We start from the raw sequence: 27,857 nt of genomic DNA, 5'->3' as shown, positions 1-27,857 counted from the left end.
TATTTGATCGTTTATGGTATGAATGGAGGATGGTAAATGAATGGGACGTAAGGCAATTTTAAAAAGTAAGAAAGGGGTGTCTTTGGTGGGATGTCTGTCGGGCTAGAGGATAAGGGAAGAAGTTTTTTTTATGTTTTGTTAAAACTTATTAAAATATAAGGAGTAAATATATTTAAAATATTCTGTTTTATTTCTATATACTTACCACATTTATATATTATTGACAATAACAAAAGGTGCAAATCAGATTCTCTCAAAATTTCGTTTTCGTTAGTTTATTTATTGATTTTTATGGGATAATAAACAATATAGGAAGGAGCAAAAATAGGGATTGTTGAAGTTAAGCAACTTTCGCAAAGGCCGGTCATAGGATGGGTGACCACAAAAAAGAAAAGTTTCATCTCGAGCTCTTCCGTGCTTCGGAAGGCACGTTAAGCCGTTAGTCCCGGTTGCATTAGCAGTCGTTAACAACCATCAATCCGCACTGGGCCCGCGTGATGGTTTAAGGCCCGATCTCCCTATCCATCCATAGGGAAGGCCCGTGCCCCAGCAGTGGGGACGTTAATGGGCTGATGATGATGATGAAGAATGACCAAAAATAGTACTACAATGTCACACTCCAGACATCTCATACAAACAACATCGTTTTACACTGACACTTCATATTCACGTTATCGTACACGCGCATCTGTGTATGTGACGTCTGACGCTATACGATTGAAGACTAAAGCAAGACTGAGGGAGAGTGAGGTAAAGCTAGTTCAACCGTTGGTGGGGAGCGGTGAGTTGCCGTTCTATACGTACTATTCCTTATCCTAATTCATATCGGGCGCTATCCTAATCCATTCTGGTCTTATATGGCCGTAAGCGGCTAAAGAGTAAGCAGGAAAGTGCATGGACTGTATCTCCCTCGCACTTAGACGTTAGTTGGTAAAAGACATTTTCTGAATTACAAAATTTTGCTTTATTTGCTCACTAACTGTGGCCGGCGAATTTCACCTCATTTTCAACTTTGTGCAAACTTTCTAGTCCCAGCGGTTTGGGCTATTCGCCAATCAGCCAATATCTTATTTTATTCAGTTAGATGAACTTAAATACAACTTCACGCAGGCTGAAGACACAGGCCTGTGACTGCCTCTTACGTAATCTTGGAGTGCGTGGGAGTTGGTTAGCACAGCAGGCACAAGCAAACGAGGATCCCTCAAGTTTTTGTTACGATGTCACTAACACTCTGTATACACCAACTCCTTGCCAGTTACCATACTATACAACTTTTATAAAAGCAATGTAAAGTCCAGTCAATAGTGGCGACCACTAAATCATGACCTCCCCTCCACCCCTCAATCGAACCTGATAAAGGTCGCAGTCGATACCCATCGTATGTATTCGGTGAAACATCAACGGAGTTCGAAACAAACTTATGGGTCGTGGGTACTTTTAAAGTCGGAGAAAAGGGCTGTAACTTGCGACCGTATTATTAATATGTTTCCAGTGACAATTTTGTGATGCTCCTTGTTTTCTGATAACTCATAACAATGCCGTAGGTTTGGAAGCAAAAAAAAAACATATAATTATGGTCCAAAATCTTTTTTGCAACTGGCTGCTTTTTTCGTAACTCATCCTTCAGAGTGTATTCTATTCCACGTTGCTCCAGACTTCATAACAACTTATCACAAATATAGCTGTATAAGTACGGAGAACTGTCAAAATTTAGGAACACTCAACAGCGCTGCCATCTGCATTTTAAGCTTCTAGTTTTTAACCTCATTCTGAAAGGAATGTCAGCAAGTTCAACAAATGCAAGATATGGCCACAAAGTTTTTTAAATAAATTGATTGAATATTTTGCCAAGTTACAAAAATTTATGACAATCTTCAGTGAGTGAAATATGGGATCATACGTCACCTTATATCAACTCCATACGTTTTTATCACTGTCACTGACGATTGTCATAATTGTTTGTAACTTGGCTTAACCCTCTGCATTTTGTCTCCTGCTTGACGTCATTTGGTGCTCGTCCAACATTTTTATTTTTAGTTTTCTCAGTTCAGTCTATTTTTAAATATCATCTGAACACAACATAAGACTCATACATATTCTCACACCCGTAATCCCTAACAGGCTGGGTAGCTGAATATGAAGTTTGGTGGGGGTTCACTATAAGGCAACGATATCCATTAGGTAGGTATATTATAAAAAGGACTCTAACGTTCACAGCACACGGACCTTTCCAAGTTGAGTTCAGCGATAAAAATCCAGCTGTAACCCGTATTAATATTTACACCGCCATAAGAGTATTTCCAAGGGCCTTAACCCTAGTAACCTTACGGAGTAACGGCTCGGCTCCTGAGCCTTTAAACCCTAAGATATACCTGCTACTATATGAGGGTCTTAGCATGACGAGGTCCAGTATGATAATAACCATAAGCTTGGACTAATATAGTGAATCGGATAACGCTGCTTATTTTTTTGGCTTGTAAAAATTCCTGAAATAAGAATCCCTTTGGTCAAAATCAAAATTGTGGTCTCAAGAATCATATTAGAATGTGATTTTTTACAAAGGAACTTACTGTGACTTTTACTATAATGCGACGATATGTAGGTTGAAGTTTCTATCAATACAGTCATAGATACAGTTCACGCCTGTAATTTCTATTGAAATCAACAGAACTACAAGTTACCAGAAGACAATTTCATTTACACAAACACATGGTAGGGGAATAATTCTTCCACATCGGTCAGTTTTATGGAATTGTAATTACTATCACAGAACAGAGAAGGTCAATTTTTATTTCGTTAATTTGAATAAGGAGGGATTTGGTTAACGAGGAAGTGCTAGTAAGATTAAGGGAAAAGATATAACTATTGAGAGTTAGTGAGGACAGAAAAGGATACTTAATAAGACACGACAAATTTATTAAAAACATCATAGAAGGGAAGCTACAGGGAAAGAGAGGGAGGGGAAGACCAAGAAGAGCTTACATGAAACAAATTTAAGAGAAAGTGAACGTCGTGTCTTATAAGGAAGTGAAAGAATTGGCCTTTGATAGACAAGAATGGAGAATTCTACACCGACAAGAATGTGGCTCTTAAATTAATGATTATAAATTTGAATAATACTGATGATGTCATCACAAGAATTTGACTTGTAATGTCATTGGATGTCATCCGAAATTTTGACCTTCTCTGTTCTGTGATACTAGTCTATTTATTGTAAATTCTGAGATCACGTACGATGTGAAAGAATTTCATTTGCTGGCACATTAGGATGGAAAATGCTAATTGTGGTCTATTGAATCTAGATATTTCATTTACAACATGATAAGCAAATGAACGTGATGCCTATTCGAATTGTCGCGTTGACAGCGACTCCCCGAACGTCGATTCCCGCTACGGCGACTATCTGCGGTGCTTCCGCTTTATTTTTCCTCTACTTTGAACAAGTAATGAGCACAATTATGATAAAAGCCACATTCAGGACACCAACAGGTAAAGAATTTATTTTACAAAAACCAAATATCAAACCTGACGCAAACGTGCAAACAATTTAAACTCGTACGTCAGGAAATCATATTCCAACGAAATGAAGTCACAAAGACGAGAACATTCCCACGTAGAAATGCTAATAAGCGCTAAATCACTTAGAGGAAGGCGAAAAGTTTGTAGTATAATATATTCACGGACCCAACGTCGGAGGATAATGGAAAAATTTCCCAACATTAATATTCATAAACGGACAACAACGATGTTCATCGAGTTCCAGACCTTTTTCACCATAATACGATACGCGTCTGCGGATTCCAAGATTTGTTTGGTCGGAACTTCTTTGCGGATTAAAATTTGTTTGGGACATCCATCGATTTGTTCAGCGAAGTTGTGTTTTCCTTTCTACTGTATATGTCGTGATTTGGAGATCTGCTCTGGATCTGCTCTGCTATCAATGATATCTTTTCAGAGGTCTCTAAAACACGCACGTAATTTGTTTCTAACAAGATTCTTTTTGCAAATAAGTTTACGCGTGTAGCATATAGACTTACACGTTTAAAAACAAATTTCATTTGTAAGGTTTGTACAAATCATATTTGTCTGATAAAGACAGCACAAAACTAAAAAAAATAAAAGTCAAATGATTCCACGTCGTCTACAATCTGAATGCTTTAATGTTTTCCTTTGTAACCTGAATAGACTTCAAAAGGTCATCAAAACCGTTTAAGGGCCAGTACTTACAGTAATCAAATAAAATACTCTTCCACGAGTCACCAAAAATGCCGATTTGACTTAATTTGTAGACGGAAAAAAGCGGCTAAGAATGAGTCGGGTGAGATTCAGTAACTATTACATCGGTCTAAAAATCTTCGTAGTTTTTGTATCCTCTCATCATCAGCATTAACCTAAGAGTCATGCTCTTGTCGGTATAGCATTCTAAATTATTGTCTATCCAATGACAATCAATTCTTGCACTTCTGTAGAAGACACGATATTCGCTTCTTGGCCTTTCCCTTCCTCTGTCCTTCTTTCTGTTATGTTTTAGTTTTATTTGTCATGTTTTATTATTACGTGGGCATTTTCCCTCTTCAGTCCTCGATAACTAATTTTGTTGTTGTATCATCTACGACGCCAATATCTGCTAAATCTCCTAAAATCAACCTCGGAACAATAGCTATGTGATTCTCTAAACATACTTTTGTCAATATCCATGGTTCGTCGAATCAATAAACACGAAATCTTGTCTATGTCTTCTAGTAAAATGATGGTCCCCTTTAGATTAGTTTCAGCTCACGCCACCGGGAGTACTTGTATCGATTCCATATAATGCCAAATGACGTACCTATGATAATGAATTACGCTGCAGATTGCCATGAGTGGATAGATGAATGTATTCTTTCCGGGTTTCGGTTTCTCTTCCAAAGGAACCCCAAAAATATTAAAGAATATGGATGTGGCAGCTGTGAAAAGAGAGTAAGTAATTCCTTACGACGTCACTTTGATCGTATCCAAAATCTTTTGTAAAGTTTGAGTCGTTATCTCAATTGGATTTGTGGAATTAAAGGCGAGAATCCAGGGTTGATTCGTGATTAATGATGTCGCTGGAACTTGAGGCATGAGCCGGGGATCCACGAGTTAATTTGCTTTGACTGTGACCTTCGGTTTTGGTGGATGATGGGACAATGGAAGAATGACTTGGGTTCAGATTTTTGGAGTGACACGGTCCATATTAAAACGATAAATTAAAGCACCTTATTTCCACAACAGCAAAAGTATTATTAAAAATCTTGGAATTTTAATTAGGATATTCTTTTTTTACATTTCACTCTATTTGTTCATTAAAAATGGTCAATAAAAAAATCGTTTTTATATGTTGTGATGATCGTAGACACGATTCCCCATCGTTTTGTATAATCAGTTCTGATTTTAAATTGATTTTTGATTGTTTCATGCCACAATCTCACTCCGATGGATATTGCGAAATCCCTGTGGTGGAACACTTTGATTAATGTTTGACAAAGGTTACTGAGCTATAATTATCGAACGTCTACCTCCATCGTCTCAATAAGGAACTTTATTGTGTATTTTAGTAGTAGGTATTTTAGTCTACGCACTGCCGGTGTAGAATAAAAAACAACACTACGATAACTCTGCTCCCCACCTATTCTCCACCTACCTCACCCCCTCTGGGTCTTACTTTAGACTTAAATGTCGGAACGCTAAGAAGATTTTTGTATGGAGTGTCCAGAGTGTATTGCCAGTTGAATTTTGGACAAGACTTTGTAAGGATTTGCGTCGTACGTAAAAGTGTGCACGTGTGCATAGTGGTTAGAGATAAACCCCGAGGGGTAAAGAGCTTTACTCCACGCTGCTCCATTGCAGGTTGGTGAAAGTCTATTACAACTAGTAGCCAGGACCAACGGCTTAACGTACCCTCATCACGGAACCATCTTACTTGTTGGTCAATCAGGTGATTCAGGCCTGCAACGTCCAAACAAAAGACAATCGCACCAAGTGATTTCGACAATGTCCCCATCGGAAATTAAAGTAGGACTTCCAGATCGTGAGCCCAACCCACGAATCAATAGACCAGAGGCTGTGTAGGTATGTATATCGTCCTTGGCTTATTAAACAAAAGAACATAATATTGCAATACGTCATAAATGAAGCTGAATAAAGCAAGTCTCCGGAAATAAACTACAACAATTTAATATCCGCACAAAACACGAAAATTTATCTCGAAAGCCGGGATGAACGAAATTTAAATCGCTGTGTATTCCAAGCGTTATATTTGCGGAATTTATGTAGTAAAATTAATATCGCCAAGTTATCTCGTCGACAGCTCATCAGTCAGCGACGAAATCAGATATGCCCACTCCTGTTCCATTTACCCCAATAAAGTTGCAATAGTGAGTTTGTGCTATGATAGAATTTAGTTTTTGAACAGGATTTTTTGTCTAAGAATAACAGAATATCTACACTCAACTTAGACTGTATAGAACGACAACTTTCCGCTCCCCACCAGTGGCAAAGCTAGGTTTACCTCCCCCCTCGGACTTACTTTAGTCTTCAATCGTATGGGCGTTGGACGCCACACACACAGATGCGCGTGTACGATAACGTCAATGTGTAGTGTGGGTGAAAACGAGGTGTTTTGTATGAAGGGTCCGGGCTGTGACTTAAGTACCTTCTCGGTTTCCCTTAATGACCGCCAGAAGATTTCTGTTCTAACATGATGTAAAATTATAATGTTTCATAAAACAAAAAAAATAATAGAACTGTTTTAGACTTAGGTTATTTTCTGTCACTAACACTTTGTGTATAAAGAAATATTGATTGATGTAACTTTGAAATAGCATAACAGCCTACATGGTCTAGTGGTTAGAGCGTTAGGCTCACGATTTGGAGGTCCGGGTTAGATTCCCGATGGGGACATTGACAAAAATCACTTTGTGAGACTGTCCTTTGTTTAGTAGGTAAGGACTTTTCAGGTTTGAATCACCTGAATGTCCGAAAAAGTGAGATGATTCCGTGCTTCGGAGGAACGTTAAGCCGTTGGTCCCGGTTATTAGCCGTAAAAACACCTCCACCAACCCGCATTGGAGCAGCGTGGTGGAGTACGCTCCATACCCTCTCCGGTTGATTGACGGGAGGCCTGTCCCCAGCAGTGCGACGTATAAAGGCTGTTTATGTACCTTTTTTTACCTTTGATACGTACAAAAAACGTGAAAAGGAACACGAAATGCTATAAAGTTTGCTACTCTAAAAGTAGTTTCCAAAAGGTTTCCCGTTCGAAATTTTTCACCTTCGAAACAAGTGATCAAAGAGCGAAATTACCTCGTGCAGTTTAATGTTGTGCTCGTGTTCGCTTCTTACGAACTATGGCTTGCCGCGGCGCTTCTTTAATGAGCTCCTTCAATCTACGTCACTCGGGGAGTTGCTTCTAGTGTATAAGATGTATTATACTTACCTTATTTTATTTTAGACTACATCATATAATGCACTACGAACCATTAAGATACAAATTAAGTGTACAGATTCATGCAGACAAATCCTAATTTTATTGTAAATTTTATACCCGTCATTTTCTTATCCGCCGAAAAGGAAAGGGACGGATGATTGACAGCTGTTAATTTTAAAATGAACGAATAAAGGCATCTCGCTCATATTTTTACCTGTTTGACGTGTGCTGTCAAATTAATTCTGTCGGGTTATTGGCCAATTTAAATTTTGGAAGGGTTTATTAAATTTCTGCTTAAAATTGACGTGTAATCAATAAATTTTATGCCTGTCGATTACCCGTCTATTTCTTTTTCGGATAAGAAAATGACAGGTATATATATAACTTAAAATAAAATTAGATGGTGTGTACTGGAATCAGTACCAATAACAAAACATTTAATTTTCAAAACTTTGTTTTAACATAAATCTTCAACATTTTTATCTTCCCGGGCATGTCGTAGAAACCGACACAGAGGGATTGTGTCTTTTATGATAGGAATATGTAGAGGCATAATTGGATCGTGTAGGTACCTACTAGGTTCAAGATAAATTATGAAATTCTGATACTACATAAAGACACATCTAAAACTATTTAAAAGCGTAATAATAATTCAGACAATTTACGTTTACTTTTTTATGACGTCAGAATGGGCTTTTTCATACTTTTGTCGTTTTGCATAAAATACCTGATTTGACTAATTGGAAAATAGCCTATTCCCCTAGTCAGTACTGGGGTGAACAGAGCTATAAGACATTACAACTAACAAAACAACTTGCTTTATTTTGTATTGTAGTCGAAAGGCTTACTTACTTGCCCATAAGTGGGACTACATATCACCACAATCAAGGTTTTCAATATTTACACGAGATTACGATAGCACCCACTCACACAAAAAGTATCAATATTCTCAACCGCGTATTTACTATTTACACAATCCGGCAGAGATATCTCAGTATCCCAGATATATGTTTATTTGACAAGTTTGTTTGATAACTGCCCGCTATTTCGCGAATGGCCTTCGAATCGCGACCTTTTTACACCAGCCATTTTGATTCCCGGCAGACCCCGGTCCAGTTCCGTCCCGCATTTGAATTTCGAATGCGTTCCTAAACTTTTTTTTAAAGAGTATCGCATTTATACTCTTTTCCTCTTAAGGGATATCGTTGGCAGTTTAGCAAAGGAATTATACTTTTGAAAATTGAATTCGGGAGTTTTATAAATATTGTAATACGAGAAGAGACTTTGTGTGACTTTCTAAGAGATGAAAGTCAAAGATTCACATTTTATATTCACAACAGTATTCACGTCTTACGTTATTGATGGTTGAGGAAATTCTTTCGCATCAATAACACATTCCGAAGCGCTTCTATGTACGTATTAGAAATCGACGACCTGATTACTCTAGCCATAGAAGCAGCCAATCAGCATCAGTAATCAGCTCGCGATACCAAACACTTCAGGACCCCGATACTGACCCCACCGGCGTGGTCAACGACTTCCCTTAATCAGCGCTTATCTTTCAAATATGTTTTCCTCTCAAACGACGCCCTGAGCCGAGGTTCGCACCCTACGGGGCACTCTCAGGCCTGCCCTAGTGGGTCGATAGCGATAAGCGCTGATTGAGGAAAATCGTCGCCCATGCCGGCGGGGTCGGTATCAACATCATCAGCATTATACCGTTTTTACCGCGGACCGAGTTTAATTGCGGTTTTCAATATAATACGTATATTTTAAAGCAAAATGTGCGACTGAAATTTATTGTTGCATTGTACATTATTGTGGTATCCGTCACTGCGAAAAGTTTTAATTTACAAAATAAGTTATTTCAATAAAAAATGATTATTTTCAATGTACAAAGTATTTTAGGTTTTTTTATACCTATCATAAAATGTCACTGTGGTCCTGTGGTACAGCGCTGGTTCGAACAACGGTACCGAACTTGCGACGTGGTAGGTAGTGAGCCGTATCGTCGTCTTTAATGGTCAAGCCAACTGTGTTAGTGAAATTAACACTTAATATAAATCAATAAGTAATTTCAATAAGGATTTATCTGAAGTGTAGTTTTCCCTAACACAGTTGGCTTGACGATTAAAGACGACGCGCGACGATACGGTTCACCACCTACCACGTCGCTTTAACAGAAAGCACGGTGAGGTGTGGGTACTTAGTTCATCTTGCTCTGACTTCCCCAATTGGAATTTAGCCGTGAGCTTATGTTATGTTGTTAGACGACTTAATACTTATTGTAGTTAATGTCGCAACAGCTTCAGCTTAACAAATATTGTAGCCTAGCTGTAGCTGTATGGGACATACCTAATAGTCTACCATTTATGGTCAGTCACATCTCTAGCGCGAGCAAGCCAACGCGTCTCAATGTTTGGATCTTGTAATTAAGGCCCGTATTTATAAACCGCTCTTATCTCTGAGATCTATCTTGAGTGAGCTCTTAAGATGACGTCCTTATTAATAAACGGAACTTAAGTGCGCGTTTAGGGTTACGATATCAACTGAGTGACGCCGTATTAATAAACGAAACTCGGCTCTCAAGAGTGCTCTCAAGATGTTACTTAAGATCGTGTTTGCTGAGTGCCGTCAAACCGTGACTTGAGTGCGGGTTTTGTGATCTCGCGATAATGGAATTAGAAAATATTTTACAAGAAATCAATTATTACGACGATTTAGATCATTACGACGATTTGTTATGGCAAGATGCGTATCGTTTGCCAAAAGTTTATATCAGGGACGCCGAAAATCCCTTTGAAATGCGAGCGGATCGGTTCCAGAAAAGATACAGATTCTGCCAAGAATCTGTATTGTTTATAACATCGTTACTGAGAAGTGACTTAGAAAAACAGGACAACAGAGGTCTACCGATTGCTCCGGAAATAGCAGTTTTATTAACTCTGAGATTTTATGCTACAGCGTCATTTCAGGTAAGCTAGAATTTATTCAATACTAATTATTCTACTTTTGTCTTTAAAAAGTGTAAGTGACAGCACAATGAACACCGAAATTACTATGTATCTGAACATCTTGAGGTCTGGATACAGTAGAGCAATGCACCATATCCTTCTGAACGAGTAAATGAAAGAAAGCCTGTGTCCAGGACAGGAATAAGTTAGTAATAGGAAGTAATTTAATTTTACATAAATGACTTACACAAACCTTGCCTTTTCAGATAGTCTGTGGAGACTTACTGCACATATCACAGCCTACCGCCTCAAATATTATTACGAAGGTTTCAAAGTTGCTAGCTCAATTGCATACACACTACATAAAGTTTCCCCGAGGAGCAGAGGCTAACAGAAACAGAGAATTGTTTAAAGAGATGGGTAGACATGGACAGTGGCCTGGACTTCCCGGGATCGATGGAGCTATTGACTGTACCCATGTTAAAATTGTATCAACACCAGGGTGCCAGCACCATGAAGTCTTTAGAAATAGGAAATCAGATTTTTCTATTAATGTCCAGGTTGTTGCAGGGCCCCGCAGGGAAATATTAGACATAGTAGCCAGATGGGCAGGCAGCATGCACGATTCTAGGATATTTCAAATGTCATCAGTTTACATAAAATACACGCAGGGTATTTTAAATGGAAGACTTGTCGGAGACAATGGGTATCCTACACTACCTTTTGTTCTCACACCTATAAGACCTGCCCCCGAAGATGCTCCCTCAGTACGGTACAATAGAGCTCAAATAAAAACCAGAAATGTTGTGGAAAGAACATTCGGCATTTGGAAGCGGAGGTTTCCCTGTTTATCTAGAGGCCTAGGTAACAAACTGTCAACTGTTTCTCATATAATTGTATCATGTGCGGTATTACACAACTTGTCATTAATTTTAAATGATGTCATGGTTTTTGATGAGAATCAGAATGATGAACAAGAAGAAACAGATAGTTTAATACCAAGCACTAGCACTGGATTTTTAATTAGAAATTCAATTGTTGAAAATTATTACCAATAATCTTTATGGGCAGTGCTTTGTGATTGAATAGTATTTGAAATTATTTAATAAAACATATTTTATATATTGACTTATATGCTTTTATTTAATAAATTAACAATATTCCATTTATTATATTATGCCACATCCGCTCTTCAGGCATCAGTTGCAGTATCTGAAACAAATTAGATGAAAAGTGTTATTAATTATACCAGGACTTAACAAAGCTATACTAGTTTTTAAAATAGTATGATGAGCAAGTAGATAATACTGATGTACCTGACGAACACTGCTGCTGCAGTTGAAGTTCTGCGAGGTCTGCTCTCGCCTTTGCTTCTCTTATTCTTTCTCTTAACAATAAAACCTCCAACTCATGAATCTCATTAGCCCGTCTCTGTCTGTCTTTATATTCCTTATCCAGAATAGAACTTTTATGCCTTTGAAAAGTTTGGGTAGCTGTATTTGATGGGTTAATAAGAGGTGGAGTAGGAAAACGTGGAGGTGGGGTAGGAAGACGTGGTGGTGGAGTGGATGTAGGAAGAGGTGGTGGTGGAGTGGAAGCAGTAAGAGGTGGTGGTGGTGGAGTGGATGTAGGGAGAGGTGGTGGCGGAGTGGTTGTAGGGAGAGCTGGTGGTGGAGTGGTTGCAGTGAGAGACAGTAGTGGACCTACTCCAGGTGGAGGTGGTGTCAATGTTGTCCGGGTTGGGGCAAGGGCAAGTGGTGCTTGTGTAACAACAGCGCATGGGAATGGTGATGAAGAAAATGCACTGGTGGATGGTATTTGGGAAGAAGTTGAGGGAAGACAAGAGACGGGCTGCAAGTCCATATTTACTTCTTGGACGGCAAGGTCAGCGGTTACTGGAACAAAGTAATTTAAACAGAGAAATATAAAAAAGATCTAATTTACATATTTAAAAATGATAGAATTGATGATAGCTGTTTTTGGAGAATGTGTGGCTTACAACATACTGCCAGGTTTGAATCCCAGCTCTGGCTCTAGACCATTGGCCATAGGCTCACCCCTCAGACTTAAACATAGCTGGCAAGTAGTGATTTTGTATTTACTATATACTTCTGCCTACCCCTTCGGCGATATAGGTGTGATGCTATATTAGAAGAAAATTACTTACCTGGAATTGTATCAGAGTCAACAGCATCATCGATACCAACTATTAGAGCAGGGGCCACCTCAGACACATCTGGGTCTACAACTGCATCACTGGTTGCAGGCCCTCCTCCAGTAGCTAGCCGATGTTGACGTTCTTTTGTCAGTGCTTCCCTTTGCCGCTGCTTGAGGTTCATCCACAATCTCCTAAGTTGTTTATTTGTAACCTAAAATCAAGGATGCAATTATAAAAAACTAGCAAAAAGCGAGAGGAAATCGCGCACCAAAGGTTAAATAACTTTGTTTACCTGATTGGTAGCATGAGGGCTTGCGTTGTATTCTCTGGTTACAATATCCCAAGCTTCATTTTTTGCGCGTAATGAAGCGCCATCGGTATCCTTATTCTCTATCACCGAGGAGTATCTTTTCAATATATCCAAAAAAGTTTTCTTCTCGAGGGGAGTAAAAATATGCTTCTTAATTGTTGACATCGTTATGGACAGTAATTACTTTACGTTTATTATTGATAACTAAAGTCTAAACTATACAAAAACAAAACAAGTGGTTGCGAAGGACGCGTCTTTTTTTTTGAGAATGATGTTTGTTGCGTTTTGTTTTCACTACGCATTGCGTTTTGAAATCATAACAAATTATTTTTAAAACGTTAAATGACCGTTTTTATAATTAATTTAAATAACCTACGTTTGAATTATAATAATTTTAACATTTTAGTAAAGAATTGAACAATTTTTAATATGTTTGAAGCCCTAAACCGAAATATTTTTTTAAAGCAGGAACGAAACGTTGATTCGTTCGGTCTATAGTTCACTCAATTAGGACGTTTACTTGAGATCCTGAACTTGAGATCGATATCATGTGATACGCGCTCAATATTCGTCTATTAATTAACGTCGCACTTAAGACGCTGTTTACATCTTGAGAGTGACTCAGTTGATATCGCTCTTGAGAGCGGTATTGAGATCGGTTTATAAATACGGGCCTTAATTAATATCCTAAGTAATACAGTTCATTCAATTGTTTGTGTGGGGTTTTATTACAATTACCAGCGCTCCTTACAGTAGCTAAACTATGATACTGATTTTCATACATGCTCCTGAGCATACTCCACCACGCTGCTCTACTGCGGATTGGCGGAGGTGGTATTTTTACGGCTAATAGCTACTACCTAACGTGCCCTCCGAAGCACGATCTTACTTTTTCGGACAATCAGGTGAAAGGACGGTTTCAAAAGTGTTGTCGACAATGTCCCCGTCGGGAATCGAACCTAGACCTACAGATCGTGAATCTAATGCTCTAATCACGAAAACACAGAAGCTGTTATAAAAAAAAAAACAATAAAAACATGGGCTCTTAAGTCTAGACTTAAGAGAGAGCGTATGTGTGTCTAGACACACATAGTTACAACGTAATATATATTCAGAGATCTATCTCCATTCGTATCATAAGTCATTAGGAAAGTATATGAGTTGTTTATCTGAAACAGGATATCCTAATGAGGGGACTTTCCAGGCTGAGTTCACCAAAAACAAAACAGGTGGCGTTGTACAGCTATAACGGCAGAAGCAGGGATAAAAATAATTGTTGTTTAATATTAGGATTACAATGGCCCCGATTCCTGCAGCCACCGCCTAATTTTATTTTAAGTTATATCCGTCATTTTCATATCCGTCGAAAAGGAAAGGGACGGATGATTCACAGCTCTTAATTTTAGGAAGAATGAGTAAATGAATGAATAACCCGGGCGAATCAAAAGGTACATCGCTGGTATGCAATCCGTTTGACGTGCTGTCTACTTAACTGTGTCGGGTTATTGACGGATGTAAAATTTTTAGACGGTTGGTTTAGATTTGTGCTTAAAATTGACGTGTGTTCCATAAATTTTATGCTTGTCGATTACCCGTCCTTTTCCTTTTCGGCGGATAAGAAAATGACAGATATAACTTAAAATAAAATTAGATGGTATTTACAGGAATTAGCATCATTATGTATAGAATTATGTTGCTACCTTTATTGCTACTCTTTATTTTGATCAGAATAATAATGGGTGGAAGATGTAATTGTGTCTGGGTGTAATAAAAAGGCTCATCATTTATACCAAAAAACAAAGATAAATTAAGATACTTACATGAAATTAGAAGGTTAAACGAAGGAAAATCTGTACAGTGCCATATACATATTGTTTTTGAGGAAAGTAGCCTTAAAAGTTTCTCATTAAAAGAAATTGTTTTGTCCTAGAAACTCTACTTTTAGCGATTTGGAAAATAATTATTTAAAAAAATACGGTCAAACGTAGGCAAAAATACTTATAACTTAAATAAATTTAAAGAATTACAAATGAACTAGAAAATAGGATTTAAAGCACAAGTTTAGTAAAAAGCAATATGAAAACAGTGAACGTCCGTTCGGTTCCGTAGCCGCGACAAAAGTGAGCCGCGCGCCATGCTCGCTTCTTTTATTGACAGCTGTCGGGACGTGTGGCGCGTACTCCCTCCTAGGCCTAGTCCTCTTCTAACACTACGTTATAAGTATGATTACATCTAACAATATATTTATACTTTAGAACTTACCTTTGATATGCAAACACTACTACTATTTCAACATTTAGTGAGACTTTATTAATGTATTTAACAGCCTGTTGAAAGAATAAGAATTATTTGTTATTAAAGGACAAACAAAAGAAGAAAAGAACACAAAACAGAGGTCTCTCTGAAGAAACTAGTCTTAGTTTCTTCTTTTGTTTCTTTTGTTCTCTTGTTTGTATGATATAAGTTAACACGGCACGGGTGTAATGATATGTTACCTAATAAAAATAATGACTTAAAGTGTCGATTAATTCATCATTCCCTTAGCATATTCCGTTTCTCACAGCGTTCGCTTACCTAACCAGAAGATTGGACAGGTCCGGTTTTTTACAGAAGCGACTGCCTGTCTGACCTTACAACCCGCGAAGGGAAAACCTGCCCAATACAGTTTAGGTCACATACCTCCAAAAATTGATTTTTCGGGAAGTGTCGTTTAATTTAGTAATATTTTTTTAGAAAGCTTGGAAAGCGAATCCGACTCGCACAGGGTTTGGTATTTGCTGAACAGCTAGCAGGCACATTGTTTGAATACATCGAATAGTTTGAAGCCAGCGTAGTTGGTTGGAAAATATTAATAAAAAATGTTTGTTCAGAGAGAAAGTCAAACGTTGACAAAGCTAGGAAAATATTGTCCCCTCTTTTGATCTGTCCTGTATGGAAATATTGGGGAAATAATATGGAATGTTTCTGGAGTTCGATAAAGCAGGGGTCGAATGCGAACTCGGCAAATTCTGGTTGTTACGTTAGCGACGTTATTTAGATTCGATAGCCGATATATTCGGGGAGTTTTTTCTGTTTTTTGTTAGAAGTTTGCTCCAGCTTGTATTGATTTGGACTTGGACCTCGTTGTGCTAATGAGTTCGTAGAAAGTTAAATAGGTTCTTGTATTTTTATTCGCTCGCTTTAAAAGAGGCTTATGTCCAGAGGACTTACGCAAGTTACTTACGATTTAGTGACAGTGACAATAATGGGATTGACGTGGTTGTCAATTTATGTCACCTTTTGTCAATCTCATACATTTTTATCACTGTCACTAACGCTTTTAAAAATCGTCTGCTACTTGGCTAATCCCGCAGATTAGCTAATGATAGGCGATGGTAACTTGTGATTTTATTTGGTATGGACCACCACAAATTATTATAATAAGTACTAAGGCGGTCTTCTTCTTCTATCTTGTGGGTTGTGAGGTGGATTACCAACCTCATCAACCCTGGTGTCAGACCCCGGACATGGCTCATGTAACGACTACTTACTTACATCAGTAAGTAGTTGTTTAAGGCGGTGCTACTAAAGGAACTGCGAGTTCAGCGCGTAACACTATCGGCCCACTAGAGTCGATTTACTTAACTAATTTAAGAGTCACGCTCTTGTCTCTGTAGCATTCTCCATGCTACTTTTCTTTTGCTTTTAAAGACGATTAATTCTTTCAAATATCATTCTCTCAGACGACACCAACCTGGACACTCTTAGGGTGACAGCTTCAGCGCTCCCAATTTGTCATATGTGGAAAATCTACACTAATGTCAAAAAAAGGAATCACAACTTGTAAAGTATAGCTATGTGCATAAACCATCTAAAACATCGTTTGTCAAAAACAAAAGCCTACGAGAGACGCTTCCGCGGAATCGCGCGAAAATAAGTTAGGAAGTTTTCCTCTGGCAAAATAACGTGTTCATTTGTAAAGAGTAAGGGAATACGTTATTCACCTCCTCTACCTTTTCGCGGTTCACGGGCCATCCCTCACTCGGGGCTGCGTACGAAATAGTTGGCGACGCGCGTTTGTCGTATCCACTACTACTTACTTACTTATTGTAGCGTTGACAGCGACTCCCCGAACGGCGCCTGCTTGACAACACGTCTGTCATTTACATGTACAGTTCAAAACACAATTTTAATCACGCTACATACAATATTTTTTTTCCACAGAAATTTTGTTTTTTTTTTTGCCTAAATATATATATTATATTATATATTTTAATTGGTTGTCTGGAAGAGATCGCTCTTAGCGATAAGGCCGCCTTTGCCCACCTTAGAATAAGTTTATCCTGTAAATGTTTTGTAAATTTGTGTGCAATAAAGTGTTTTATTATTATTATTAATTGCATTTTTGGTTCATTTTTTTTCATAATATGGTGGTTCGTTGATTTGGAGGATTCATTTATTCATTCATTTATTACATTTGTAACATGACAGAAATCCATACAATCACAGACAAGTTTCCACATAATATAAAACACATAAAAATAAAACAATGAACAAAACAAACAAAACAACAAACAAACAACAACAAACAATGTTTTTATGTGGAGGAAGCAAGAGAAGTGTGTCAGGATCGAAGCAAATGGAATTCTATAGTCTCTGCTTACCCCGGTGGGAAATAGGCGTGAGTTTATGTATGTGTGTAAAAATAAAACAAATTATATAACAGAACTTTACTAACAGGCGTACGTGGTTCAAATACAGTCCTACTCTCACGCATCGCACATTCAATCGTACTCGCAAACAAATCGCAATGTGGCGCCGCTTCGAGGACGGAGTTCAGCAAGTCAAGAGCGTGAAGTACCGGCGAGTGGCGGTGAGCCTGCGTCCGCGCATGAGGCCGCACCAGGAGCTCTTGACGCCGAGCGCGCAAGGAAGCGCGCAAGGATATATGCCACGGTGTTCCAATGCGGGTTGTAAGGATTTTATTTGAAACTATTCCATACCTTGCACCATACGCCTATTCGCAGCATGTTGGGTGTGAAACGGACTGATCGTGTCAGAAACACCGTGCTGCGTTCTAAGACTCAAATTGCGGACGTGGTCCACGCAGGCGCCAAGTTGAAGTGGGATTGGGCAGGTCACGTCTGTGGGATGCCTAACGATCTGTGGGCTAAGATCACCACAGAATGGTCTCCGAATAGAGACAGACGCAGGCGCGGCAGACCGAGGCGGAGATGGCGCGACGACGGAGGAATCACTGGAGAGAGGCCTTTGCCCAGCAGTGGGATATTTTAGGCCAGATAAGATAAAATATTCCATACCTTATATTTGACAGAACTCAGATCACGGATAGGCTAATCGAAATTTAAACAAACACAACAGTTTTATAGATATGACAGACAAACATAAAATCCGCTTAGATTTATTTCCAAAGATATATTGAACATTTTTAGCAATAAACAGAACGTTAACGTGTATTTTATTGACAATTTCGAAATGCATCCAATGAGGTAGCGTACTAACCGTTTGCGTTAATGGCACTTATCAGTATGCAGGTCTAAGTGGCTTTTAAGTTCGTGCAATTGAAGCGAACGGAAAGAACTCGAATGGTTTCGAGTTTATGTATTTACTAGCTTTCCGCTTGAAAGTTCGTCCTCGGTGACTTTGGTCATAGCTTTAAGTTAATACTGTCAGGCAATTTCAAGTCTGTAAATAATAAGACCGAAACTATATACCGGGTCAGAGCCCCCAGAGCGTTCCCGCTATTTGTGGAAAGTGAGAAGCCAGAGAGCGTTGGTGGGGCCTCGTATAAAAAAAAATTTGGGGTCCCTTAGGAAATAAAGATTTGTTACAAAAGAAAAAAAATGCATAAAATGAAAAGAAATTATTATTTTCATTTATATAAAGGATAATTAAATTCAAACATATAAAACAAAGTTGTATAAGTTACATCATTTGACATTTGTGAAATATAATAAAGGTAAGTTTCAATTAATTTCGGGTTTCTATTAATTTAGAAAACGTTAGGGGGGCCCCGGGTACCGTATAGATGATGTGGCAGATACGGCGGTAGTTTCGCCCCTGTACGAAGTTTTGCCATTTGAAGAATATATATTATATCCTTGTATCACCTATTTGATAATTACGTAATTATTCACCTTCTCTACCGAATAAAAACCTAATCTAACCTAATAATAATTACGTTATTATCAAATAGGTGATACATATTGTTTTCTTAAATTATCTCTGATAATTGTTTCATTATAAGTTTAAGTTTTTTGTATTATTTTTAAGGGTCCGGGTGAAAATCGGCGTCGTATTGCCCCCAAATGTGGGTCCATACGACATCAGCCGAGCTAGTACCCTTTTTAAGTATTACATTACAAATATGTTCAAATATTAAGAAGTTAATATACGTTATATTAACTTCTTTACTTATACCTAAGTAAAGATTTTAGCTATGTATCTAATAAGTTTTTTTTTTTTAAAAAGCAATGTTGCGCTTCTTTTCTGCTTTTGGTGTACCGAAGCTCTTTCTCACTTTAAGCACTAGTGTTAGTACGGAAGCGAAGTCGAACCGTGAACTAGTAGTAGGGGTATTGCCTCCCCTCGTATGGTCTCCGATGAGTTACTACCCACTTACAGGGCGAATTCTGGAAAGAGCAAAGTTCCCTAAGTTGCTCTATGGTAATATCATGGAGATTTATAATAATTTCGCCCCCCGCGTTATGGCGGTCGCATTTTTATGGGGCCAACAATTTTGTCGGCTAATGCGTGCGGAATATGTATTTTCTTGCAATTCGCCATTGATTTGTTACGCTTTTTATTAGGATTTGTTTTAATGCAGGTTTATTTATGGGCAAGGAAAATTTTGGAAGTAAATGGGAATTCGGGAACTGTCTACATTTGTCTCTTATCTTTCAATAACATTATAGAAATAACCTTTATACGTCCCACTGCTGGGTCCAGGACTTCCCTTCCAGAAGCATCTCCACTGCACTGATTTAAACCATGATTCTGAGTTGATATCAAGTGGATTTGTTCGTAGCAAAAAAAAAATAATTCTAAAGAATAATTTATTTTATTTTAATAGTAGTCTTTTTTAATTATTTCAATGATTTAAAAAAGACAAAAAAATAATAATATTTAAATAATAAAAAAAACACTGAAAGTTTCATGAATTTTCCGACAGAAAATTCCACACATTATTCGTTACGGTGTAACTAACACCCACACATACTTGTATGGCTGCCTGTACGGGGTGTAGGTAACACCCTGTATAATAATATAATAAAATACATTTATGAAACTCTACAAGAAATAGAAAAACACCGCGGCATTGTGTTTTTACTCCTACTTTACTGTTTTATTTACACTTATTTAAATATCGTCTAACGCAGACTGTACATTGTCTGGACGATAGAACATTTGTTTTAAGAAAAGAACGACTTTTTCTATTAAACAAAAAAATGCGTGAATATACACAAAATAGACTGTCGAGACATATCTTAAAAATATGCATTGTTCTAAGCATTCTTGACCGACTCAAATTGAACGTCTGCAAAGGAACTTTTATTTAAAAAGTTAGGTAGTTTTAACAGACACACAGTCCGATCCTCACTCATTGGACCATGCATGTGACCTACAATGAGAATTATAAATTTTACTAACTTAGATATAATATTCTGTTACTTACAAAATATGGATAAATATCCGAAATAAAATATTTCATTTCATTTTCATTTTATTGTTTTTTAATCGCATATGCACAGGTCTTTTTTGATATTTATTTATTACGCAGGGTTTTTTTTCTGATAATAATATAATAACACCCTCATCGTACACGCAACTACCAATCACAAAATAATAATTATTTGATTACCTACGCTTAACAGATCATTGATTACCTGCGCTTAACAGATTTTATAACTATTATATACAGTATTCTGGCCTCCACAGTTCTTAATTACCCCCTTAACAATCAATTATTTTATAAATTTTAATATTTATTTGATTTATTTCTCATCAAACAAAATATGGGTGAGTAGGGCATACAAAAATATTATTCTCTAGACGTATCCTAAATGTTCTGTTCTAAGCGTTCTTGTATACAAATGGAAAATCTACACACCTCCTTTTTATTTATAAAGTGGTAGTCTCAATCGCCTATTCAGAGTTACTGGGGTCGAATATTCGATTCGATAAATCTCATACGAGGATGGACTTGCCCAAAATATGAGTTCTAACTCTAACAGGAGCAGATTTATTCAATTGAATATTGGGTCCGAGTAGCTCTCAATGGAAAGGGTATTAATCCCATTTCATGAGTCTCTATTACCGACAGAGTTATGAGGTCTGCGTTTGGTTTTAGCGAAAATATCGACTAAAGGAAAATGGAAATCTAGACTCTATTCTTTGACTTGAGTCTTATTTACCGCACTCTGTTGTCCAGTGATTGAGGTGTTCCCGGGTTTTCGAATTCCAGTAGAGACATATCACTAAAATCAATTTGTGGTCCCAAATGTCCAAAAATAAGCTGATCCGTGCTTCGGACGTGCCTTCCTATCCGATTAAGCCATTGGTCCTCATTATTATTTACTGATTTAAATACATCTTTAAACTCCCGACACACGACAGAATCCACGGATTATTTTTAAGCTAATAAAATACGAATACACAGAATCGGAGTACTAACTAATTCATAAAGAATTGTGTTGATTTTAGCCTAAATAATACAGGATGTTAGTGACATCGTACGTAATACTGAGGGGGATGATTCAGAAAACGATTCTCAATTGATATCAGATGGAATTTCCTGTCGTGAAAATATTAAAGGTTTTTTTTTAAAATTTTCAGTTTCATACCTTTGCGATGAAAAATACCACTTGGTATATGTACGTAAATATGTAAACGTGTAAATGTAGGCACACACAGCGTGTATAGTTTAAAAACGCTATTAAAAAAAATGTGTAACCTTACCGAATAACATTCGGTATAGGTACTTACATATCGTCACGTTTATTAATTTACAAATACAAATTATAAAATACCTTTCTTTCCAACTTTGCATCATTATCCTAATAAATCCGGCTTTCATGCGCCTGTATCATAACTAATTCTAGGAATATTAATTAATTTTTTTTCGTACCTACACTCAGTAACCATCTCTAAACCTTTAAGTAAATATTTATCGCCTTTTTGTCGCCTAAATAACTACTTATCTACTTGTCTTGTACTTTACCTTCCGCAATATTTCTTCCATTGTAGTGGGGTTGGAATCCCAGCTCGAGAACCACTAAATTCGTCTTTATGAGTTTGAATTCATGATGATAGATAATTGATATCACGTGGCTTCCATGATTTGTGTCCAGTTAATGGCGAGGAAGACGTGTACTATACACCTCTGCCTACCCCTTCTGGGATACAGGTGAGATGTTAAGTTAGGTTAATTTTTCTCCCGTGTGCCCAAATTTTCTTTTCCACGCCCAAATTTATTTTTTGTGCCCAAACGGGTGTAGTACATAATGTTATGGTTGGGCCCCTGAATAAACATAATGACGATCATAAAAGGTTCCAAACTAATAGTCCGACACAGGTGGTCAGCCCATAACTCTTTACTTAGTTTACATAATTTTCTCATTGCTTTGATTAACGGCATACCCACATTGGTTGCTTGGGGACTAAAAAACTTGAGGTCAATGCGGGCTAGTATTTTAAATCCGGTCATACAAATAATATGAATTACCCTTATTCTAAGTTCTTTTAAATATTATGGAACAAAAACATGCCAACAAAAACATATTCATATAAAATGATGCCAAGACGAAATCATATCGATCGCAATGACAAAAAGTTATCAGATCTCATGTAGAGCCAAGCTTATAACTCTACACGCCCTAACTATACAAACCCCAAGTTTCCAAACTCTACACGTTACGTAAAATATGGGGCTTGTCCGCTTCGCTACTACAATAACTATGTAACAGAATGGCAATGAACGCTCAATCAATTTGTTACCTTACTTACGTTCATAGTGACAGTTAGCGAAATAGTTTTTTAAGCTCATGTGATTACGCTTACGTTAGTGAGTCAGTGTGTCAGTGAGTGTCAAAATCGAGGTTATTTTCATATCAATAAAATCTAAATTATAATAGCTTTGCACTTGAAACTTTACATGCTTAATAAGTTTTCAGCTGGCAACATATCCTGAGAATTTGGTTTATCTAGTACAATCCAAACTTGAGATATATGGTTTAAAAAAATCAACGAGACCTTCCGTGAAAAGGTAGATTGTGCCTTGTCCTTGCGCTTCGCTTTGCTCGTCTTGGCGGGGGCACTGCCGTGCTCCCAGATAATATCACGCCTAAACTCGCAGATACTATGGAATTCCATTTGCTTCGATCCTGACACACTTCTCTTGCTTCCTTCACATTCATCAATCATTTCATACACACACGTAGTACGCGAGTAGATCGATATTATGAAATTGTTTGAAATAAAAAGCTACCACCCTACAATGGAGCACTGTGGTGATTCTAAGCTCCATATCCCCACCAGTCGATAGGGAGGAAGCTTGAGTCTAGTAATGGGATGTATGTAGACTGTTTATTTTTTTAAATTAATCACAACTCTGATAATCTGCAGCAACTCTTATTCATTTATCAAAAACTTACAGCGACCATATTAAAAACTTCAAATTAGTGTTAAAATTGGGAGCTGTGGTAGCACAGTTAATAGAACGCTTGCCTCTTACTTTGGGGTCGCAGGTTCGAATCCAGCACAAGCCTAAACCAATAATTGTCGAATTTGTTTTCGACTTCATTTTGGATCATATTAGGATTGTCACGTGCTCAGCGGTGAAAGAAAACATCGTGAGGATATCCACATTCCCTCCATGGTCATCTGCGAAATGCCAGGAATCTGTCCGATAAGCATCAAGATCGTCACGGGGTCTATCTCGTTTCCTATATCTCATCCTGAACCCACTCTAATAGTACATTTAGAATATTATAAAATACCTTTATTTATTTATTTATTTGTACACAACCTTTGTGAATTACTCAGGCATTTTTTGAATGCTCGTAAACAAATTCTAAAAATGCCAAGCTACATGTCAAACGGATAAATTGAATATTTCAATCCAATACAAATAAACTTCCAATCCCACTACATACCTTTTCAAATATATTTTATTCCATATTTCACAATGTTCTACTATTGAAACTCACCCACCGTATGTTTCACTTAGCAATTCGATTACTCATGTTAACCGATATTCTTTTTCTAAGTAGTTATTTTAATTTTTGTGTTTTGAGTGGTTAATGTGGTTGGTCATCCACGTCATGACCCACACGATAGAAGGCGAAGCTTTTTATTATACTTACCTCTAGTATCATAACATTAATTCAAGTATAAGTTTTTTTTATGCAATACTTACATACTCTTAAGACACGCCAGCCGAGATAAATGATTATCACGTGCTCGGCGGTGAAGGAAAACATCATCAGGATACCCTCATACCCGAGCTTTTTAGATCGTTTTAATTATAGTATGAAAATATATATTAATTAATGTGTATTTTTTTATTTTTTTTACTGCAATACTTACCTATTTTTTGTAAAAAAATAAAAACAGCTATGACTATACAGAGGCTCGTGTTTTAGGGATCCTGTTCATACAATACCTTCCATTAATAATAGGTACATTACGTCTTCACTTTATCCTAGGTAAATAAAAAAACAATTTAATTAATCATAATAATTACATATAATACATATATCATAATAGATATTAACAAGTATATCAATCAAATTGTAACTAAAATAAGTGACAAAAGACAAAATAATGTTACATAGTGTCTAAGTTTCTGTTTAGGAAGAAAATAGAGAAGTAATGGTGCTAATTCCTGTAAATACCATCTAATTTTATTTTAAGTTATATCTGTCATTTTCTTATCCGCCAAAAAGGAAAGGGACGGGTAATCGACAAGCATAAAATTTATGAAACACACGTCAATTTTAAGCACAAATCTAAAACAACCGTCTAAAATTTTACATCACTCAATAACCCGACACAGTTAAGTAGACAGCACGTCAAACGGATTACAAACCAGCGACATACCTTTTTCATTCGCCCGGGTTATTCAATCATTTACTCATTCTTCCTAAAATTAAGAGTTGTGAATCATCCGTCCCTTTCCTTTTCGACGGATATGAAAACGACGGATATAACTTAAAATAAAATTAGGCGGTGTCTGCAGGAATCGGGGCCAATGACTAATTAATGTTAAAAAAATAAAATGAGTAACAACATTGACTTAAAAGTAATTAGCGTAGTATTTGATAACACTACGTCGATAAGTGTCAATTTGCCTTAAGTGTTAGATAGATGCTTGTCTACAAAATGCCTTTATCACATAGACCTTGCCAAAAAATATTTCTTCCAATTAATTATTCTGCTGATAAGTTTCTTGCAAATTCATCCTCTTATATACTATACACTAACACTAGGCTGAGACACATTGTTACTAACACAATATGGATAATTATTCCGAAATAAATATATTTTAAATTGAATTTTATCAATTATCATAACGCCTTATTAAGGATTCTTCTTTGACATGTATATTTTTCAGTTTTAGTACGAGTACTCAATTAACATGAACTCTATATCTGCCAAGAATTACTTCTCCAAGCGAGGCACTAATTGCTTTTGCTTTGCCCATTAACTTGACCAAATGTGGTCAACATATTCCTCTGTTAATGACATCCTCTTAATGACATGCTTTTGAGATGTTTGCAATCAGTAGGTAGCAATAAACAGAGCAACCAGTTTAGTACTATAATTGATTACATTTCAATAAGATATCATTTTAAATTAAAATAGTCTCAATGCGCGGTGAGCATTATATTTTTTTAATTTTTTTGGTTTTCCCCGAAGGGTAAGGCAAAGGGAACTATGCCCATAGATTGATAGATTGATGAAATGATGAAAGGTGATGATGATGAAACCTAAGCCCCCACCCTCGGAGTAGACTCCTACTCCGAACCCCAAACGAATTAACTCAAAAGTCCGCATAAACTTTCGAGTTATGAAGCGGCTTCCTGGCACGAAGCGAAAATAGGCAGATACACTTTGTTCATTGAATACTCCGATATAAAAACACTCGCGAATGTCTTCCGACTAACTTAATGCGATTATTAACCACAAAACACCACTTCGTATTAATTATTTAGATTATTCAATGAAGAAAGCAACTGTCCCGTTCCCGTCTCCCGCCAAAAAGCCGTGAGCATTATATCTGTCAAAGAACGTAAGCTAGTGTTGTGACGTTCATCAGCATAGTGATGTATCAGTCGAGATAAAGTCGATCGATTATTTTCTATCTTACTTAATAGTAGCTACAACATTAGCTCGTGCATACGTGTTAGTAGTGTAAATGTAGTCAATATATTTGTGAAGTAAGAACGGTTTGTTGGCAACATTCAACAAATAATATATTTTTTTACTTATTAATGAAAAAAATGGCAATACTTTTACCTTCTTCTTCTACGATCAACGAACTGTAAAATAACGTATAATTGTGTGTGCCTAATTAATTAATAAAATAACGTGGTCAACTTAAAGTCGCTGTATTTTTTACCATCTTCTACACACCAGGCAGACCACAACATGTGTGTGCGACACGGTTTCTTGTCTAAAAAGCTGGATGGAGAAGAGAAAGACAGATATAAATTAAAATGATATTAGGAAGAATCTGCTGGAAGCAGCACCATTATAACAATGCTATAACTCTAGCAAACCTCGCATACATTTGTCAGCGTACCCAAATCCCCTGTCTGTCCACGAATCAACGCGGTGTTCAGGGCAAAAAATCTCGACAGATCTCTTTTTGCGGTAGTGATTGACAAGTCCTGATAAGCAGAACTTGGGCAGAGCGGGGATCAGCGTGATGGATGTGGGAGGGTACGCAAATTTCTGAGTAATGAGGGATTTTACAGGCTACGTTCCCCAAAAAAAAATATAGATTGCGCTGTACAGAGTTGCCTTCGTTTAACCTTCTAATTTCATGGATAAAAGACATGATGATGAATGACCCTTGTTATTACACCCAGGCACAACACATCCACCCATTATTATTCTGATCAGAATAAAGAGAAGCAATATAGATACGTAACGTAACGTACGCAACGTAATTCTATACCATATCTGATCTTAATGTCAAGCAACAATTTTTTTTATATAAGTCTCTGCCATTACATTATATTTTTGAATAATTATGTGCCCGAGCAATGAGAAATCTGTACAACGCCATCTATATTGTTTTTGGGGATCATAGCCCGGAAAGTCCGTCATTGCTGTGAATAGAAACGATTCCAAGAGAAGGACTGTTACTATTAAAGAAAGAAAGAAAGAAAGAAAGAAAGAAAGAAAGAAAGAAAGAAAGAAAGAAAGAAACGTTTATTATAAAGGGACACCACAGTTACAAACACAATACAAATATATACTTAATTTAAAACACGGAGTAACACACAACTTACAATCAAACAAAACACATAATAAAAACAACATACACGAGAAATAAAAATAATTGAGTGTATGGACTGGTCAACGAAGGTGGTGGTGTCCTTTATAAAAGGGCCTCACTCAGCATAAGCCGCGGCGCGAGCCACGACGCTTGTATTCTGTGGACCCTGCTAAGTGAATCATTATTATTATGGAATCATTTCGGTACACGTTCCAGAATAATTTTCCTATAATGAAAACACATATACTCTAAAGGTACTAGCAACCCTCGATATCACTTTTTGCCCAACCGTATAGTGGACGCGTGGAATGAACTGCCAAAATCTGTTATCAGTGCTCCCTCAGTGAACTCTTCGTTTCTAAACGATGCAGCCATAAACTTTAAAAAGTGAAGTGAAGTGAACTCTTTTAAAAATAGACTTGACAAATATATGAACAATCATGAACACAAGTGAAGTGATAAGCACGCATCAGCACAAAGTG

At 37.2% G+C, this 27,857-nt stretch overlaps 2 protein-coding genes across 2 annotated transcripts in view; one reads left to right on the top strand and one right to left on the bottom strand.

The window, feature by feature from the left end:
- Nucleotides 1-27,857, top strand: part of LOC126366633 (uncharacterized) — a 341,274-nt gene that overhangs the window by 173,070 nt on the left and 140,347 nt on the right. The window lies entirely within an intron of this gene.
- On the bottom strand, nt 11,598-13,522 carry LOC126366635 (formin-like protein 1). The gene is made up of 3 exons (XM_050009827.1): nt 12,852-13,522; nt 12,569-12,770; nt 11,598-12,296 (listed from the first exon to the last, which is right to left on the bottom strand). Exons 1-3 carry the CDS (start codon nt 13,032-13,034, stop codon nt 11,671-11,673), a joined length of 1,011 nt encoding a protein of 336 aa, XP_049865784.1. The 5' UTR covers nt 13,035-13,522; the 3' UTR covers nt 11,598-11,670.

The sequence above is a fragment of the Pectinophora gossypiella genome, chromosome 5 (genome assembly GCF_024362695.1).
Source record: "Pectinophora gossypiella chromosome 5, ilPecGoss1.1, whole genome shotgun sequence".
NCBI lineage: Eukaryota > Metazoa > Arthropoda > Insecta > Lepidoptera > Gelechiidae > Pectinophora > Pectinophora gossypiella.
Note: the sequence above shows the minus strand (reverse complement) of the source record. Positions and strands in the feature narration are given on the sequence as shown.

Excerpts from the sequence above, each read along its gene's own strand:
- LOC126366635 (XM_050009827.1), bottom strand. The coding sequence starts at position 13,034 with ATGTCAACAATTAAGAAGCATATTTTTACTCCCCTCGAGAAGAAAACT. Across the intron at positions 12,771-12,851 it reads GCCCTCATGCTACCAATCAG|GTTACAAATAAACAACTTAG; the intron begins GTAAACAAAGTT and ends CCTTGATTTTAG. Across the intron at positions 12,297-12,568 it reads TGACTCTGATACAATTCCAG|TAACCGCTGACCTTGCCGTC; the intron begins GTAAGTAATTTT and ends ACTTTGTTCCAG.